This window comes from Serinus canaria, chromosome 7, assembly GCF_022539315.1.
Source record: "Serinus canaria isolate serCan28SL12 chromosome 7, serCan2020, whole genome shotgun sequence".
NCBI classification, from domain to species: Eukaryota; Metazoa; Chordata; class Aves; order Passeriformes; family Fringillidae; genus Serinus; species Serinus canaria.
Window position 1 is genome coordinate 19,674,476 of NC_066321.1, and position 17,496 is coordinate 19,691,971.

At 38.2% G+C, this 17,496-nt stretch overlaps 1 protein-coding gene across 4 annotated transcripts in view; it reads left to right on the forward strand.

The window, feature by feature from the left end:
- Nucleotides 1-304: 304 nt before the first annotated feature.
- Nucleotides 305-17,496, forward strand: part of DYNC1I2 (dynein cytoplasmic 1 intermediate chain 2) — a 28,648-nt gene continuing 11,456 nt past the window's right edge. Inside the window, exons 1-5 of one of the 4 annotated variants that reach the window (XM_050976810.1) lie at nucleotides 305-467; nucleotides 2,324-2,441; nucleotides 3,791-3,905; nucleotides 6,977-7,067; nucleotides 11,137-11,252. In XM_050976810.1, the coding sequence (XP_050832767.1) occupies nucleotides 2,334-2,441; nucleotides 3,791-3,905; nucleotides 6,977-7,067; nucleotides 11,137-11,252 (430 nt within the window). In that variant the 5' untranslated portion in view covers nucleotides 305-467; nucleotides 2,324-2,333. The other 3 variants (XM_050976809.1, XM_018911536.3, XM_050976811.1) reach the window with 3 other exon arrangements.

Here is a 17,496-nt window from a genome sequence, read left to right on the forward strand (position 1 = left end):
TTTTCACGCTCGGCCGCGGGAGGGGACTAACGTGGATAGTCTCTCAGTGCATGGAAGCCAAAGCAGAGGCGAGGGCGCTGTCCCTCCAGGGCCTCTGCCGAGGCGTCCGTGAGGGGAAATCGCCGCGCGCCCCCACCATCAGCGCGTATGCACTCCACGGCCGGAGGTGGCGCTCGCTCCCCGCGCCCTGCGGCCACCGAGCGCCGCCCGCTCGCGCGTCCCCACTCCGGAAGACTATTACTCCCATCATGCAACGCGCGGCCACGCCGCGACCACGCCGAGGAGCGCCGGCGACGAGCCCATCCAGCGGTGCGCGCTGCATGCTGGGTGTCGTTGTTCTCCAAGCGGCTTCGCCGGCCAGCGCCCGGCGGGAGGGGTGTGGCACCGGGCCTCGGGAACCGCCCTGTTCCTGTATCGCTTCGCGCTCGTTTCTCGTGTTAATTCCTTTCCGATTGCTGACGCTGACGGTGCGGATGAGTGGGGCACTGGGTGTTTTACTGCACAGATCTCAGCGTCCTTCCGCAGTTTCCGTAGATTTCTGCGCATTCCGCAACGCCTTCGGAGCTGGTTTGACCCTCGGCGTCTGCCGTCAGCAGCCGCCTGCCAGCTGTCGGCGCCTTTGTGCGGCGGCGGAAGGGGCGAGGGGCCGAGGGCGGCGGGCGCAGGGCAGGAGCCGCGGGAGGAGCCGCGGACAGGTGCTCAAGGGGCCGAGCCGCGGACAGGTGCTCAAGGGGCCGAGCCGCGCCCAGCGCTGCTGCCTCCCGGTGGGAACGCGTCTTCCTTCGGCCTCGCTCTGTGCAGCGAGGGCTGTGGCAGCCGGGTGGGGCCGGGGGCGGCCCGGCTCGCTTACTGGGAGAGGCTGGGAGTGCCGCCTTCTCTCGGGCCGTGGGGCGACCCTGTCCGGGCTGCCGGGCGCTCTCCCCGGGACGGCCCCTGTGGGATTTGGGTGGGGACTTGGTTCTGGCGGCACCAGGTGCGTACCGCGGTCATCTCCAGGCGGGATGGGGCGGGCTCCCCTCCTTTCGGGTCCGCTCGGTTTGTGCTGTTTCGCCTCCCCGAGCCGGCACTGGACGGGCGGCAATCCATGGTGTGACTACGCGCTTTCCTAGTGCTGTTTGAAAGGGACACGGGAATGCCATTTGAAAATGCTGACTGTGGGTTATTTATTTAGTAGCACCTTAGTGCTAATAGGCGGCATGAAGGAATACATACATCCGGTATACGTATTACTAGGATGTGGGGTTAGGCGTATGAGGCTTGCAACATTTTGTATCCCTTTCTGTGCTTAGCTGTGCTATGCAAACACTTGCAAGCATTCTTTATTTTGAAATAGCACACAATCATATTACTAACGCCTAGTCTCGTATCCTTATTGTCAAACTTACTGTAAAAGCATTTATAGTTACCTCATTTGTTATAGGACCCACTTGTGCATTTTCTTTGGTGACTTGACTTTGCTTAAAAACAGTAAAATTAAGTTCTTCTTCACCTAGCGCTTTCACAGTTTTTCTTACCTGTGTTCTATGGCTTTGTGAAGTTCTAAACCTGGAGGGTTTCCACCTTTTGTTGTTGGCCTTCTTGTTTGTATTTGAGTTAGTTGCATAGCAAAACTTTTTGTAGCATTTTTGTCTTTAAACGATCCCCAATTTTTTAGCAGTATAACAGTTTTGAAAAAAAAATTATAATGCATGTGCTTTACAGTTTTCTTAGACCACTCACTTGTACTTAAATTGCCTTACCATTTATAGTAATCCTACTAAATGTTTTAATGAATCTTTACTGTAGAAGGATATATAGCTTATATACTGTTAAGTTATAGCATGCCAGTATTTAGCTGTTGAAGTGAAAAATGGCAGAGAAATATTGTCTTGCTGCTTTTCTTGCTGTTTTCAATCTTGCAGGTGGTTTTTGTATCTGCAAAAATCCTATGGCAAGATCAAATACATCATTGCCTAAGGTTTCTTTCAAAGTAGTTCCTTCAAAGAGCATCAGACCTACCTTAGAAATGGATGCTGTCACCCTGCCGTGGTTTAAATCATCTGTTTGTTTTAAATCAATCACTTTAGTATTGAGAATGTGTTAAGTGAATGAAAAATAGAAATAGGAATGTGGGTTTTTTCAACTATTGTTGACTCAGGCTTCTGGTAAGCTGTTTTTGGTAAGTTAGGGTAATTTTTTTGAGGATAGCTTCTGGAAAGGAAAACTACTGTTTTGAAAAAAAATGAAAACAAAACAAACAAACAAACAAAAAAAAAAAAAAGAAAAAAGAAAGAAAAATCCACCCAAACAAAAGCCAAACAGTGACATGGTTTCTGTTGCTCAGTGTTTCAGCCATGTCTGACAAAAGTGAGCTGAAGGCGGAGTTGGAGCGCAAGAAGCAACGATTAGCTCAAATCAGAGAGGAGAAGAAGAGAAAGGAAGAAGAACGGAAGAAGAAAGAAGTAAGAAATAATTTTCACTTTGACTCGCATATGTTACTTGCCCAAAATTTAAGAGTAGGTTCATATAATCTATCAATCATTTTCTGTGTCCTGTTCAGGGAGTGTCTATTTAATGGTTGGTGCTAATATAAATGTAGCACTTTCGTTTTATAATAATGTAAACACCTACTGTTTTCTTTTCAACTGTCTGTATGATAACCTGGATTTAAAAAAAATTAAAAACTAGCATCTTACACTATCATAAAGGTCAGATTTCTAGAACTATCTCTGTGCATTTGACATCATTAATCACATCACTCTGATCCATTGCATGAAAGCTCTGCTTAATGAGTTGTGATAGGTGTTATCTAAAGAACTCATTTCTGAAATACAGTTCTGAGGATGTCTGTAGGAATTATCTGACCGTCAGTATTACCATTGTACAAACAATGTGCTATGTTCTTCTGCTCTTTGACCTATCTATAGGCTGAATTTTAAAATCAAAGCAACACTCAGGATGTATATGGTGCTTGTGTGTTACATTTAGTTTGTTATAACAGTTTTGTGGATTTCTCGCTGCTCAATTATGTGATAATCAGTGATAGATTACTGTTTCTCCTGAATGCACATTGTATCTTATAAAAGGAACTTTTACTGGTATGTTTTGGGTACTTTTTCATTAGTTCTCTGTGTTTGGTTATGATCTAGTCAGTGTTCTAAATCAGCATATGACATAAGACTGGGCATCTGCCAACCATATGATTCGGACAAAACGGAGAAAGAAATAGCTCAAATTGTGTCCTAATGACCTTGTAGCAGTGTATTGCCAGAACTGCTTTTTTAAAAAGCAGCTAACTAAGAGTAGAAAGATACAGTGTTCACCGTCTTTTGCAATAGGGCTTGCACTATTTCTAAATGAAAGAGAGTGAGGGTGTATTTTTTTATGTCTAGAGGATAACACAAAGAAAACTACTTTTCTTTGACACAGTTATTGTAATTTTAAAATAGGAACCACATTACTATGTCTAAAATACTTTTACACCCAGGTACAGGATATTTTTGTCATTATTTGCATTTTACAGTGCTTAGGAGTAGTGTAAGAAAAAGTACTCTTAATCTTATGAAGTGTTAGTCATTTTGGCAAATACACAGACACTTTTTGCATGTTTATATATGTCCTTTAAAGACAGTACCAAAGCTTTGGAACATTGTTATTCCTGTCTGTTTACTTTATCTACAAAAAAACCATCAGAATTATTGAAATTGAATATCTAATATACTTGGTAGGTTTCAGTATTATAAAAACTCTGTGGGGTCTCAAAATAAATGAAAGGTTAAAGGCTGTAACTTATTTAATAAATAATTTTTAGACTGACCAGAAGAAAGAAGTTCTTCCAGTACAAGAAGAATCTGATCTTGAAAAGAAAAGAAGAGAAGCGGAGGCATTGCTTCAGAGTATGGGGTTGACACCTGAGTCTCCTGTTGGTAGGAATGTTACTATTTGTTGGAAATAAATGTTTGGGAGAGGTTATACATGTCTTGGTTTTATACTCTTTCGTCCTTCATGATCTGTTATAAATGTCAAATGATGTGCTTCAGTACACATTGCTTAACATTATTTTATAAAATAACATCATTTACACTAGTGGATTATTTGAAGTATATTAGTTAATATATCATGTATGCATTTTCTTTTCCCCTCCTATTTTTCATGCTCATTATTCTCCTGTATTTTTTTTCCTTACTCTTTTCCACAATGCCAAATTTTAACGCTGATATTTTTGTATGGAGTTGGCTTGTTTCTTTTCCACATCTAGTTTTTCTTATCTCAAGTACCTGACTGACTTTGATGGAAAAATAACAACACTAAGTATAAAGATTAGCTTCCAAGGCTGGTGATTGGTATCTGTGCAGCTCTTGGACATGTTAGCATATTGGCTGTTGCTTTTTTGCCTTTACTTAAGCACATCCCTGTGGAAGATGAAAGCAAGAAACATGATAATGCAACTCTGCTTTTTGTCTCCAGCTCTGAAATCAAAGAGGTTTAAAGCTTATCAGTTGGCTTCTTGGGGCTCTATTCAACTGGGTTTGTAAATAAAATAGTAATAATTTCTTACACATATATCTCCGATTATATTTTCATAATTGCTATTGTGTAATCCTCAAGTGTTCAGAAGTGAACAGCATTATAGCTGCTCCGATTCCAACAGCCCCAGCAGTCATTTTTGGTAATTCAAACTGTTTTAATAGTCTAGAGACTCTGTTTGGCTCTGTTAGCACCGGTGTGCAGCTGTTTAAGAAATCAGTTCTGACCTGCTACAGATTTTCTTGCTAGACTAATATTTGAACACTTCCCTTGTATATAATGTGCTAAGGCAGTTGATTAAATTTTTGTAGGAATTTATGTGGTTGGTTTTTTTTTTTCCCACATCTGGCAGCGAATCTGAAAGCCACAGAATAGCCAGTTCTCCAAGCAGGTTAATGTGTATGCTTAGAGTAGGTGTTCGTGAAAAACACAGAGGTGCTGGCATGCAAGAGTGGGGCACACCCCTGCGTGTTGTGTTTAATTCCACTGAGCTGCTACTTCATCACGCCCTTCAGTGTACACAGGGAATTGTCTGTCTCCTTTTGAGATAACCAGGTCTGATGTGGATGCTTAATCAAGTTAAAATGTCCTCCTTGCTGCCTGCAGTTAGCATGCCTAAGGCTCAAGCTGTTTTTCTGCTGACTGGATGCCAGCAAGTACAGTGATTGTATGCCTGAACTGATGCTAACTTGTGGCTGAGCTGATTGGTGTGCAGCTGAGGTAGCTTGTGCTCACACTGTCAGTGGAGGGACGTTGCTTGACATTAGATTCTTTCCTAGAAAATTGTATTAATTCCTAAGGCAATTGCTGTGCTGTTAACTGTTAGAGAGAGAATGCTCTGTTAGAGGAGAAGGGACTGTATCAATGTCAGCATGTTTTGATATCTACCATACTTACTATATAAGAAGCCTTAAGTTAGTGAACCAGAATTATTTTCAAAAATATTTTATAGTTTAATCCTCTGGGGTAGGTGAAATTCCATCAGGTCTTTTCGTAAGACTGTTGGTCCTGCAGTGGAACTCACCTCAGTTCTGGGCAGGGTTTCCCGAGAGTCGCTTTCCCCACAAGAGAGCGCTGCAGCACCAGCACTGGGGCCGCGACCCCACCATGTCCTGAAAATGCGCACTGATGGCAAAGCAAAGGGCTGCGGGCAGCTGCTTTGCTGTAGATTAACCTGGCGAGGATGAGCTGGAGAATTCAGATATTCTTACAGACCCTCGGCTGTATAAGTATAAAGTCTAAAAGTGTATATGTATGAATTTATGAAAAACAACTCAAGACCTATAAAAAAGATCTCTCCCCTTGAGGGAATGAAATTTTAATAAATTGGAGAATTCACTGTTACTTTGGTAAAATTAAGGAAGAATTTTTGTCAATCGGAACCATGTCTCTGTTTTGAGACGAGGTAGAAAAATTCTAAAGAAGTCCCAATATACTTGTGATTTCAAGAAATTCTGTAGAAACCTTGTAGACCTAAATTCAGAGTTCTCCCATGCTTAACTGTTGACAGAGTAGTCAGCAGTTTGTATAAATAATTTGTGTTCAGTTGATTAAAAGGGTTTTTAAGAGTTGCTAAGCAGTGAATGCTTTACTTATTGCTGAAAAATGAAGCATATAAGGACCTTCAAAACATCCCTTAATTCTTGTGTTTAAATCCTAAGTTTCATTTAAAAAGGAGCATTTCTAAAAAGAAAAGTTGAAAGAAATACCAAAGTAGCTTTGTATTTGTATCAGATTGCATTATATCATTCACTATATATTGCTTCCAGAAAGAGTGTTACTTTTCAAATGGTAAATGCAGTCTTCATCTACTAGCAGGAAATGAACCAACACTTTAGAAGTTTAAATACAGTGGTACTAGACTGTTTACTGTCCAGCAAAAAAAAAAAAAAAAATTGTCAAGACCTAATACTAGAAAATTTGTAATACACAAGATTTATGTTTATTTGATTCAACCTAGAACAAAAATAACAGGATGCTGTATGACACAGCCACTTTTTTGGTCCACAGTTTGGTGATTATTTGTTTTGAAATAACATTGCCAGTTAAACACATTCATTGTCTAATCTTTAAGAAAGACTAATGTCAGAGCTGTATTAACAACTATCTTTTCTATGTTTAAGCAACATGAGGAGTCAGTGGAAATTACCCTTTGAAAATCAGTGTCATCATTTGTCAAAAGTTCAATTTAAAAATATTTTTTTCAATTCATTTTCTCTTTAATGTCTTCCCCTCCATGTCTTTTTGTATGCTCCAGATGCATAAATGCCAAACAATTGCATGAAAATCCAGCATGAATTGTTAACATTGTCTTTTCCCCTCTCTTTCTGCTGTTCATTTTCATCCATGTTTTTTTTTGTTTGCCATCACTTTTTTTTTAATACTTCATTTTTAATTAATTTGTAAACATCCTAAGCCGTGCAACCTCTGCGAGTAGTAACAGCGGATACCTGTCTGTTTCACTATCTAGTCCCTCCTCCTACCTCTCCGTCTTCCAAATCCGTCAGTACGCCAAGCGAGGCTGGGAGCCAGGACTCGGGGGATGGTGCTGTTGGATCGAGGTATGTCACTTTCCTTGCCCTGCTCCTTTGCTCCATACCTGAGTTCTGAATAATTCAGCTTTAGAATAAAATCATGGTTTATTATTTGATTGTAACAATATGAGGTTACAGTGTTGAATTTGTCAAAAGTGACTGTTTTGTGGAAATACTTGACTTTAAAATTTGAAATGCAACTGTACTTCATTATTTGAAGTTGCCAGCATTAATGTGGAGTTGTTTAAACTTGCAAGTTTGAAGTAAAATGAGTGTCCTGGGACAATAACAAACTCAAAACCTCTAACTTCTGCACTTTTCCCAGCTTTTTCTAGAGGTGAATGGGTATGGATGATAGGATATCTGCTTTTTCCCATGCCTAGTTGATCTAAAAAGGGTGCCATCTACAAACTTTGCATTACTTCTGATTTTGTTTTTCCCCTACTCAGAACCATATTTCTCATTATTTTACTTCATCTGTGTAGCACAACTACAGCAGTTGCAATCTTTTATCAGAACATAACTCCATCTCAGTACAGCCACTGTTGTTTTGGTCTTTATTCAGTACCAATACTTGTCACATTTCTTTGAGCATGATGGTTTGAGACATGCTGCTCTAAAGAAGAGTCAGATAAATACTTCTGTTAAACATCTCAAGCGGTGATATATGGGTGATAAGGCAGGAAAACACTACTTCCAAAGAGTATTTTTTACTGTGTCCCATGCACAGTCTGAAAATAAGAGCAGTAGCTACCTGTTAATATTGCTAAAATATTCTCAACAAGTGAAGTTTATGTACTTGAAATTTAGTAATTATACATTGTGGAGGAAGTTTAGTTAAAGCACAGTAACTGCAGCCGTTATCAGTTACTGTTGTCATTTTGGAAAAGGAGTCAAAGGTTAGACTGCTTTGAAACATCTTATAAAAAGACTGTAGTAACATCTTGTATGCTTGTGGATTATGCATCTTAATCTGAAAATACTCAAGAGACTAATGACCTGAACAAAGGTTATGTGGTGCCTATTTCTAAATAGAAAGTATTCAGTTAAAGCAGAGAATATATCAGATAGCAGATGTGAACTCAGACTTTTTGGTTAAGAGTGCTCAGGTATGATCTTGTTTGCCTGTTGTGTTAATTAACCAATATAATAGTTCCTTAATTCAGTGGCAAGCAAATTTTAATTATTTTAAATTGTTGTTTATTGCTTATTAAATTGTCTTTTAAAAATATATTTATATATGTAATTATGTTCTCTAGAAGAAAAAAAACCAAGAAGTATTTGATGATGACTTTTTGAAAGAAAATATTTTCTTTCCATTCACACCTAATTTAAATTCAGTATGGAACTGTATGCATAGGCCACATACCTGAAATGGAATGCCACATAGTGTACTGCATTTATTTCCACCTCATCCATGTACTGCACCCTGTGTGTTCTCAAACATAGTAATGCAATGTTGTATGCATGCATTTTCTTATGAAGCCTTGAGAAAACCCTTAGCCTGAGTCTCAAAAGCTTCATGCATTTCCAAACTTTAAATCTCTGTCAGGATTGGATCTTTAAGGCACGGAGGTATGAATATACAGCTAAATTGAAGGCATTATGGGGTTCCTGTTGGAGTGCCCTTGCTTTTTCTCCCAAGAAGTGGATTCTTCCCTTCCCCCAGTAAATGGGTGTCTACATCCTGGTTTATTAGTACAAGTTCATACATTTGGAATATGAAAGTTGGACTCATATTTATGAGTTTTTATGGCATTGTGTGTTTATTTTTCAGATCAACTTTAACTTTAGGAATTCTGCACCTAGTTAATAGAACATTACCCTGCATGGGATGAAAACCTAAAACTGTCTTTTATTGATTCATTGTAGTAAAATATTGCTTATTCTTCATATTTTTATTCAGAAACATTATTTTAAAAAATGCAGGTAACATATGAGAATGTCAGAAAAAAACATGCAGGTTAATCTGCTAATCTCTTACAAGTGTGTTACTAAAATTCTGCCCAAGCCTGATAGCCAGTAGACTACATGAAAATTTCTGAAGAAGGAATGAAGGCTAGAAATGAAGGTAGAGGGAATATTGATCTCCCCCTTGCTATTTCTTCTAGTACAACTTGGAATGGATCCCTTCTGTTTGTTATTCCACGTGACTTTGAAACATATTATTAATATAAAGCCCACAATTTATAAGAGATTTTAAGTGTCTTAGATGGAGTTGGCTTTAACTCAGATGACACTTACAAGCCCAAGGCAGTGCTTAACCCATAATTACTGCAATGTCAGATCTTGGAAACTCTAGCAGTACTTTATCCCAGTGGAAATGCTTTTTTTGCCCCACTACCAAAAGGCTTATGTGTTGACTAATTTCCTTTACCAATATGACAGTTTCCTCCACATATTTACTGCTCTGGGCAAGTTTATGTTATGTTAACAAATCTGTCTTCATAGAACTTGAAGAAATCTGAACATATTTTAAAAGGAATTTCAAGTTTTAGTGGTTCTTATCAGTATTTAAAATACTTTTATTTACCTTTCATTAAAGCAGCATTTGTTTGTGGACCTTTAATTTTCAACCTTTAAGATAATTTAATTCTTTCCTAATAGCTCTGAATTCTGTTTGCTTCTTAACTTTTGTATTTACTGCATGTGTTATTGCACTGAATGTTTGCTGGATTTCCCTTAACTGATGTTGCATTGCCTTGTTTCTTGTGAACAATAAAATAACTATAAGCTTGCTGTAACTCTAGAATTTCATAGTGTATATTTGCTTCACTAATCTCTGGCCTTTTTTGCTAATGCTGCATGATTGTTCAACCTGGGGTACCAGGACGCTGCATTGGGATACTGATCCATCAGTTCTTCAGCTGCACTCTGATTCCGATCTGGGGTATTGCAGAGATTTCTTATATTCCCTCTTTCATGTGCTTATGGATAATAAGTATGAGCATTTTTTCCTTTAAGACTTGTAGTTATTGTTGTTGTTGTTAAGAAACTGTTTTGTAAGTAATAGAAATTTGCTGTCCCTAGACTTAGCACCGTTTGCTTGCAATGTATTTTAATATACATTAGATGCTTATTTCCAATCAACACAAGTTTTGTTTTCTTTGAGTCTTTTTTTTGAGAAAATACAAACTTTAAGTCATTTATTTAAAATAAAAAGGCTAGCATGACTGTATTTAAAAACAGAGCAACTCCCGTATTTTCTTACAAATATGTTTTTAAAAGCTGTAGCTCATTATAAGCACTAACTAAAACCTGTATGGTGTGCTAAGAATTGTGATTCTGCCCACCAAAACCACCTGTTTCAGAAGGAGTTACACTTCTGCTTTTATATTGGGAGGGGAGTGGATAATAAGAAACTAAATCTGATATAGGTAAATTGTTGGATCATTGCTGTATTATTACAGTGCATACTGCAGTTAGGTTTTACAGAAGGCTACAATGCCTGAATTAATGTTGTGCAGGTTTTGGAATATATTATGTGTTGTATGATGCTAGCTATATCTACCTTCATTAAAGTCAGAAAGCTCAGTTGTTTTCACTATTGTGCTCTGAAACCATGTATTATGGTTAAATTATTTGTAAGTGTGAGTTCCAGGTCAGCCTGGCAGTTCTGCATTCTAGATAGTATCTTAGAGGTGGATAAAAAAGGGCAGCAAAGTTAAAAGACTAGAAAATGCTTTTTCCTTCAGTATAACTAAGTTGGTTTTCAAGCTTTCAAGCTAATCCTAGAACTGTTGCTGTACAAGCATGACTTGTGAGTAGATCTGTACCCCGATAACAGAGGTGTATCATATATGTGGCAGTATTCTGGTCAAGCACAAAGAGCAAAAATTTTAAATTATATCCTAATGTCCAGATATTTATATGTGCATATCTTCCTTTTTGTCACAGATATATAAATAGTTGCTGATTTTAAATAATAATGATAAAATAGTAGTCATAATCGTGTGATTTGTTCAAAGTTTCCACTGGATTTAAATTTGATTAAGCAAACTTAATCAAACTTAACAGTGCTGTGACATAATGACTTGGGTATTATTCTGAGCAAAATGTGAAATAATAAAGTTAAATGTTTTTTTCTGATTTTTAGACGTGGCCCTGTTAAACTTGGAATGGCCAAAATTACACAGGTTGACTTTCCTCCTCGAGAAATTGTTACTTACACTAAGGAGACACAAACACCTGTCATGACTCAGCCCAAGGAAGGTGAATGGTTAATTTATTACTATTAAGTTATTTTTTGTTTCTTTTAATATAATAATGATGAATTAGAACTAGCACTTGTGATCTGGAAACTTAATAAGGTAATGAATGTTGATTTGTGAGATAATTTATATGAATTCTATTACTAAATTTTTGTAGGTTTTGCTTAACTGTTACTGTTGTTCTGCATCTCTTTTACCATCACTTTTGCTACTAATATGTGGTACTTTCACACTCCTAGTATATGTTCAGATTAAACACCAAGTTGCTTAATTAGCTGACATCAAATACATAAATGGGATATATTTTGCATTTATGGTGTTCAAGAATCCACACGTAACTTGGCACATGGAGGACAGGGAGGTGATTTGAGGCAACTGGCATGGCTTTAACGAGGGCAACTCCTGCCTGACCAGCCTAGTGGCCTTCTACAGTGGAGTGACTACATCAGTGAGCCAGGGAAGTGTACAGGGTGTGTTTGCATTTCTCTACGGCCTTTGACATGATCCCCCCAACAGCCTTCTCTCTAAATTGGACAGAGATGGATTTGATGGCTGGACTGTCAGGATAAGGAATTGGTTGAATGGTTGCATCCAGAGATCAACAGCTCAGAGTCCTGTGTACATCAGGTGGTGTCCCTGAGGGTCCATAGTGGGACCAGTTATTTATAATCTTCATCACTGACATACAGAAGGATTGAGTGTACCCTCAACACACCTGCAGGTGGCACCAAGCTGAGTGGGGTGGTTGACATGCCTGAAATATGGGATGCCACCCAGAGGGACCTGGGCAAGCTCAAGAAGTGGCCCAAAAGAAAGCCAAACATATCCTGATCCTGCCCCTCTCCTCTGCTCCTGAATGCTGCATCCAGCTCTGGAGAGGGACATTGCCCAAGGGCATGTGTTTCACTGGACAAGGGGTAATGGCTCTGAACTGGAAGAGATTAGAGTAGATATCAGGAGGAAAGTCATTGTTCTGTGAGTGGTGAGACACTGGAATAGGTTGCCCAGTTAAGCCGTGGTTGCCCCATCCCTGTGTTCAAGGCTGGCTTGGATGGGGCTTTGAGCAGTCTGATGTAGGGAAAGGTATCTCTGCCAAGGGCTGGGGGGTGGAACTAGATCATCTTTAAAGATCATCTTCCAACTCCTAACATTCTATTAACTTATTGAAGGCTGTGTATTGTACAACAAACTTAGGAATTAACCCCCCTGCTTCTTAACAATTTAAATTTTTACACCTGGAGCTTATACTTTGAATTTTAAAAGAAGGAACTAATTTATTTATAACATATGCAGTTTCTGTTTTCAGCAATTGAACACAGGCTTGCTTTCAGTCATGACTTGTTTGCTTTTCAAAAAATAAATTTTTCTGAAGAAAACATGGCTGGCTAGCAGATTTTCTTTTCAATGCTGAAACACTTGAATTTGTCTGCAAATGAAAGTCTTAGTCTTGACCTAGTTTGTTTGTAATTCTACAACAAAATCTCTTGGTTGTTTAATATGACTGACTTTGAGTATGAGTCTATGTAAGCAATTTTAGGACCTACTTCTACATTCATAATTTTGCATTTTCCTGCTCTCGATATGTAAACTTTTGAGTGTTTATTCAAGGCTGTATCTTTCAAACTTCATTATTCAGTGAGCCAGAGAATATGATTTTTCTCTTAACTGTGTTTCTTTTCTATTCTTCATTTCATCTGTATCCCTGCACAGGTAGGTGTTTGGGGTTTTCCTGCTTTCATTTCTCCCATGCCCTCAACATTGCCTTTCTCCAATCCCTCTGGTCTTTTTTCCTCCCCTCTGTCAGGTTTGTGGAATCTGAAGACTTAGGTCACAGTTTGGGTACTTGAAGAGTTCTACTTCTGCCTGCTGACAGTAGAAATTGCTTGGGATTGTATGATCTGTTTCACAGTAGATAGGCTGTAGTTGAGGTTTGCTGTAGTGGGGTGGAACAGTGGTCATCACTATTCTGCATTTACCAAGAAGTGGTCTCAAGGCATGCATTGTCTCCTGATCCATTCCACCTTTCAAATACTGATTTCTTGAGGGCCATCATAATTTTCCTTTAAAATATATTTATTTCATATGCTTCACAAAATTCACAGGTGTCTTTTCATAATTTCAGTGTTGAAAATCTTTTTAAGGTTTATCTTAAGACCACCTGAATACGTTAATAATGAAGCTCTATATTCCCATTTTACAATGATATCTGAAATAGGACATAGGTTTAAAATGAAAGAAGAAATCATGCTGCATACAAAAAAGGAGTCACTAGGTAGGATATTTTTCTTGGTGAAAGAAAATTTTAAACTATTTAAAACAATTGACAGAAGCAATATGCTGAATTTACAGGGTGCAATTAGATAAATTTAAATTCTGTAAAATATATCTGATTGATTCTTATTTCTTCTCACAGTCTGAGTTGTGCTTATCTGGGTGCAAATACTGTGAACAAAAATAACCTTGTGAAGTACACCTGAAAATGGAGCTTGCAACTGAACTTACACTTGCAGTAGCTCCCTTATCCAGCAGCAATTTCCATCTGAGCTAGGTTAGTTCAGTGTTCACAGCTTCTTACAAAGTGAAGTAAACTGGAGCCTTCATAATATATTTTGAGATTTTTAAAGTGCTGTTGGAGCTGTGCTTTTGAAAAAGGAAAATAGAAGCAGTTTTTTATTAGATATGCTCTGCTGTCATTCTGCTTGTTTAGGTCCACTTGTTCAAAGACCTGATTTGGTGGGAGAGGACAGCACAAAAAATAAAACCAACAAACCCACAGCAAAACACCAAACTAAATAGTTCTCCTTGTTTTTGTTCTGTGTGCTACAGTGGCTGTGTAGTTACATTGTAATCTAAATTAAGAAACATTGCAACTACAGCCAGTCTGCCTGGTGGGACAGATAGGAAGTAGAAGTAAACTAGTTTTAGATTAAAACCATTCCTAGTTGTTCTGGAAATATTTGTGGCAACACATACCAAGTGAGTTAAACAGGAGAGATTTCATGTCCTCAAATAAAACTAGGCATTTGGAAATGCCTGGTTTGGATTCACATAACAGTTAAATTAATTTTGAAACATGGCAGCTTACTTAGGAGATTAAGACACTTAGTGTTCTACCAGTTCTCACAACTTCCATTATTTTATTGTAGTACTAAGATGTTGATTTATTGTGACCTCAAAGTATTTGAGAAACTGCCTTAGGAAAATTGATTCTTATATGTTATAAAACAATAAAATTGGGATGTCTCCTAGAAACCTGTTAATCCAAAGAAAGATGGGTGTATAGGGGAATATGATTTTGTTCAGCTGTCACAATTAAGGCTTTCCAGGACTAACTGGGTACCTGCTGATTAGTGCTGCTGTACTATACTGTGCATGTGCAATCACAGCTGGCTGCAGACAGTATTAGTGCATTAACTCTACTCTTTAATAATTGTCTGCTGACATCTCCAGGACACAGAATTAAAATATTAAGCAGAGTAATAAAAATATGATGTATAGGATTTGCTTCTTGGATGCTGGTACAATTAGGCATTTTAATATTTTTCAAAGAAATAATGGACCATTGTATATTCATGTATATGATCCTTGTGGGTCCCTTCCAACTCAGAATATTCTGTGATTCTGTATTATCTAGTACATGCCTTAAATGTACAGAAATACAGATAGGAAAACTTGATGTGAAGACACTCGGTTTAACAAAAGCCACCCATTTCACAGGTGATTTAACTTTGATTAACCTACTCTGCAGCAACAGATTACTCAGACAACTGCAACTACACTCTACAGTGTTATTGCTAGGTGCAGCCTAATTTACAGCACTGCTTTTCTTTCTGTCTTGCCAAAATACATCACAATTTTGATGTTAACTTAAAGTAAAAATTCAGTGGTTCATTAAATCTGTTTTTAGCATTCATTGGCAAGACATTTGTTGCTATTAAAGATTGCATAAAAATAGCAGCTACTTTACTGCTCAGTTTGTAACCTTAGATCTCCTGATTGCCTGTCAGAAACAACATGGAGTTAATCCCTTGGCATATTATAATGAATATTCATTGATATGTTGATGTGACATAGAGTCCCATTTCCTGTCTTTGTGGCCCTGTGACTTTTCCAAGTCTTTGCAGCCTTTTTTAAATCTGAAATCATATTTGGTACACTGACAATTGAAGTGGCTTAAAATGCCAGTAGATACAGTCAATAATGAATAAGGTGGATGCAGTTATGGAGTGCCCTTAAGGCTTCAAATTTAGATGGCTGATTTGAGATAAATGCAGTGCATGACAGTTTCATGGGTTCTTGACTTAGTAGACTGGAACTTTTTCAGAAATAGTATGCCCAATGTTTCACTGTTTTCTGGGTAGTGTATTATTGTTATGCTAATTCCTTGCCAGTTCTGGAATCTGGCCTGCTATTACATAAATTAAAGATGAAAGAAAAGACAGGGAAAGTAATTGAAACAAACATTTCTTACCTCATTTTTTTAGTCCGTAACCTTAATGGTGCCTTTTTTTGTGAACTGTGAGAAAGCTTCCTGGGTTTGGAATAGAAAGCATTCTAGTTTTGGATAATGAGGTCAAGATCTTGTATATGTGGGGAATTTTTTTTTTATTTTGCAGGGTTTTTTTCTCATCCCTTAATGTGAAAGTTTGCATGTGTTTCTTCTTTAGAGAGAAGGTTTTAGATTTATGCAGTTACAGATAAATCAGTGAGATGACATGTTCAGTTTCAAGACTGATACTTTGAGAATATTAAAATAAATGCTGTATCCTGCATTTAAATGCAATAGTATCAGCTGGCTGTATGCAGTGAAAGTAGCGTGAAGGAATTTAGAGCTCTGTATAATATATGCCATTTATGTTTCAAACATTAAAAGGCAGGAGCAATCAACTATATGATCTTTTGAATAAAATATGTAGATTAGAAGGTCATATAGCTCTAAGGGGTGACCATCTACATTTGACAAGAATTTGACTCCTGTCACTGAAAATGGTACTTAGAATCAGTGTAGTATGACTAATGGGGGGTTGGGCTGAAGTTTCTAATTTGGGATTTTCAAAGCTAGAATAATGTATACAGGGTGACCCAAAACCAAATTTCTAAATTTGAAGGCATCATTTAATTCTGCAAGATTGATTTGGCAGGGCAAAAAAGAGGGGGATTTTTATCTGAGTGGCCATAATTTGAATACATGATCCGGTATGTGTTGTTCTCAAAGTCATGTGTGTTAACTCATATTGCATTTTTTAATTAATCATTGTTCACAGCCTTAGTAATTTGACATGAAGAGTTCCCTTCTTTAAAATGGCCACAAGTTATCCAGTTTTCAGGTTACGAGTCCACTGTGCATGCGAATCCATCGAAAAAGGAGCAATGTCTTTCTGTTTCTTTGCGTGATTATTTTGCCCAAAAAAGCTTTCATTTTTTTTAAGTAGCACAAAAGCTGTAATTGGCATGCTTTGTAAGGAAGTGTCAATGTGCAAGAGAGTGGAGATCACTAAGAATTCTTTTACGGGTTCTTTCCCCTTTGCACCACCGCCTCCTCAGCAGGGTCACTGAGATCACTAGCTTTTCTTGAAATGGCCATTTTCACTGGCAGGTGCATTATACCCTGTATTTTCAGATTGTTTTTCCATTCTGAATGTTTGGCAGGTTGATTGCTCTGGCTGCATTGACGGAGAAAGGGCTGACAAATGCGGTTGGGCTGGCTGAAAAGACAGTGATTACTGTTTTCCTTTGTGGCTGATTGAGGCCCTTGAAAGGAAAGATTTTAACCTTCACCATTTGGTTCAAAAGTATGAGCATATATTGAAATCATTCATGCCATTTATCCTAGTTCTGTAAACTTGTCAGAACATAAAAATCGCTCAATTTCAAGTAATGTAGGATTGGCATACGTCATTATCATTTTGATTAAGTTGGAGTTTGTATTATTGTGTGCATTATACAGTGTCATTTAAAGCTTTCTTTCCTGCAGGTACAGTTATATTTTTATTGCCTATACTATGGAGTTAGAAAGATTTTCAGCCCTCTTTAAACCTATCACTATGTGTGTGGTTTGGCAGCTGGTATGGCCTACAAGCTGTATTTTGTTTGCAGGGTAAAGGCTTGTCTGTAGACCTCCTGGAGTGCTGGTAATTGCACAGGCTTGCCATTGGGGAAAGACATGATTGGAAGCAGTCAGGCAGAAAAATGTTGTGCCATCCCATTGCCACCTCATAGCAGAGAGACAATCCTTGCAGTACCAT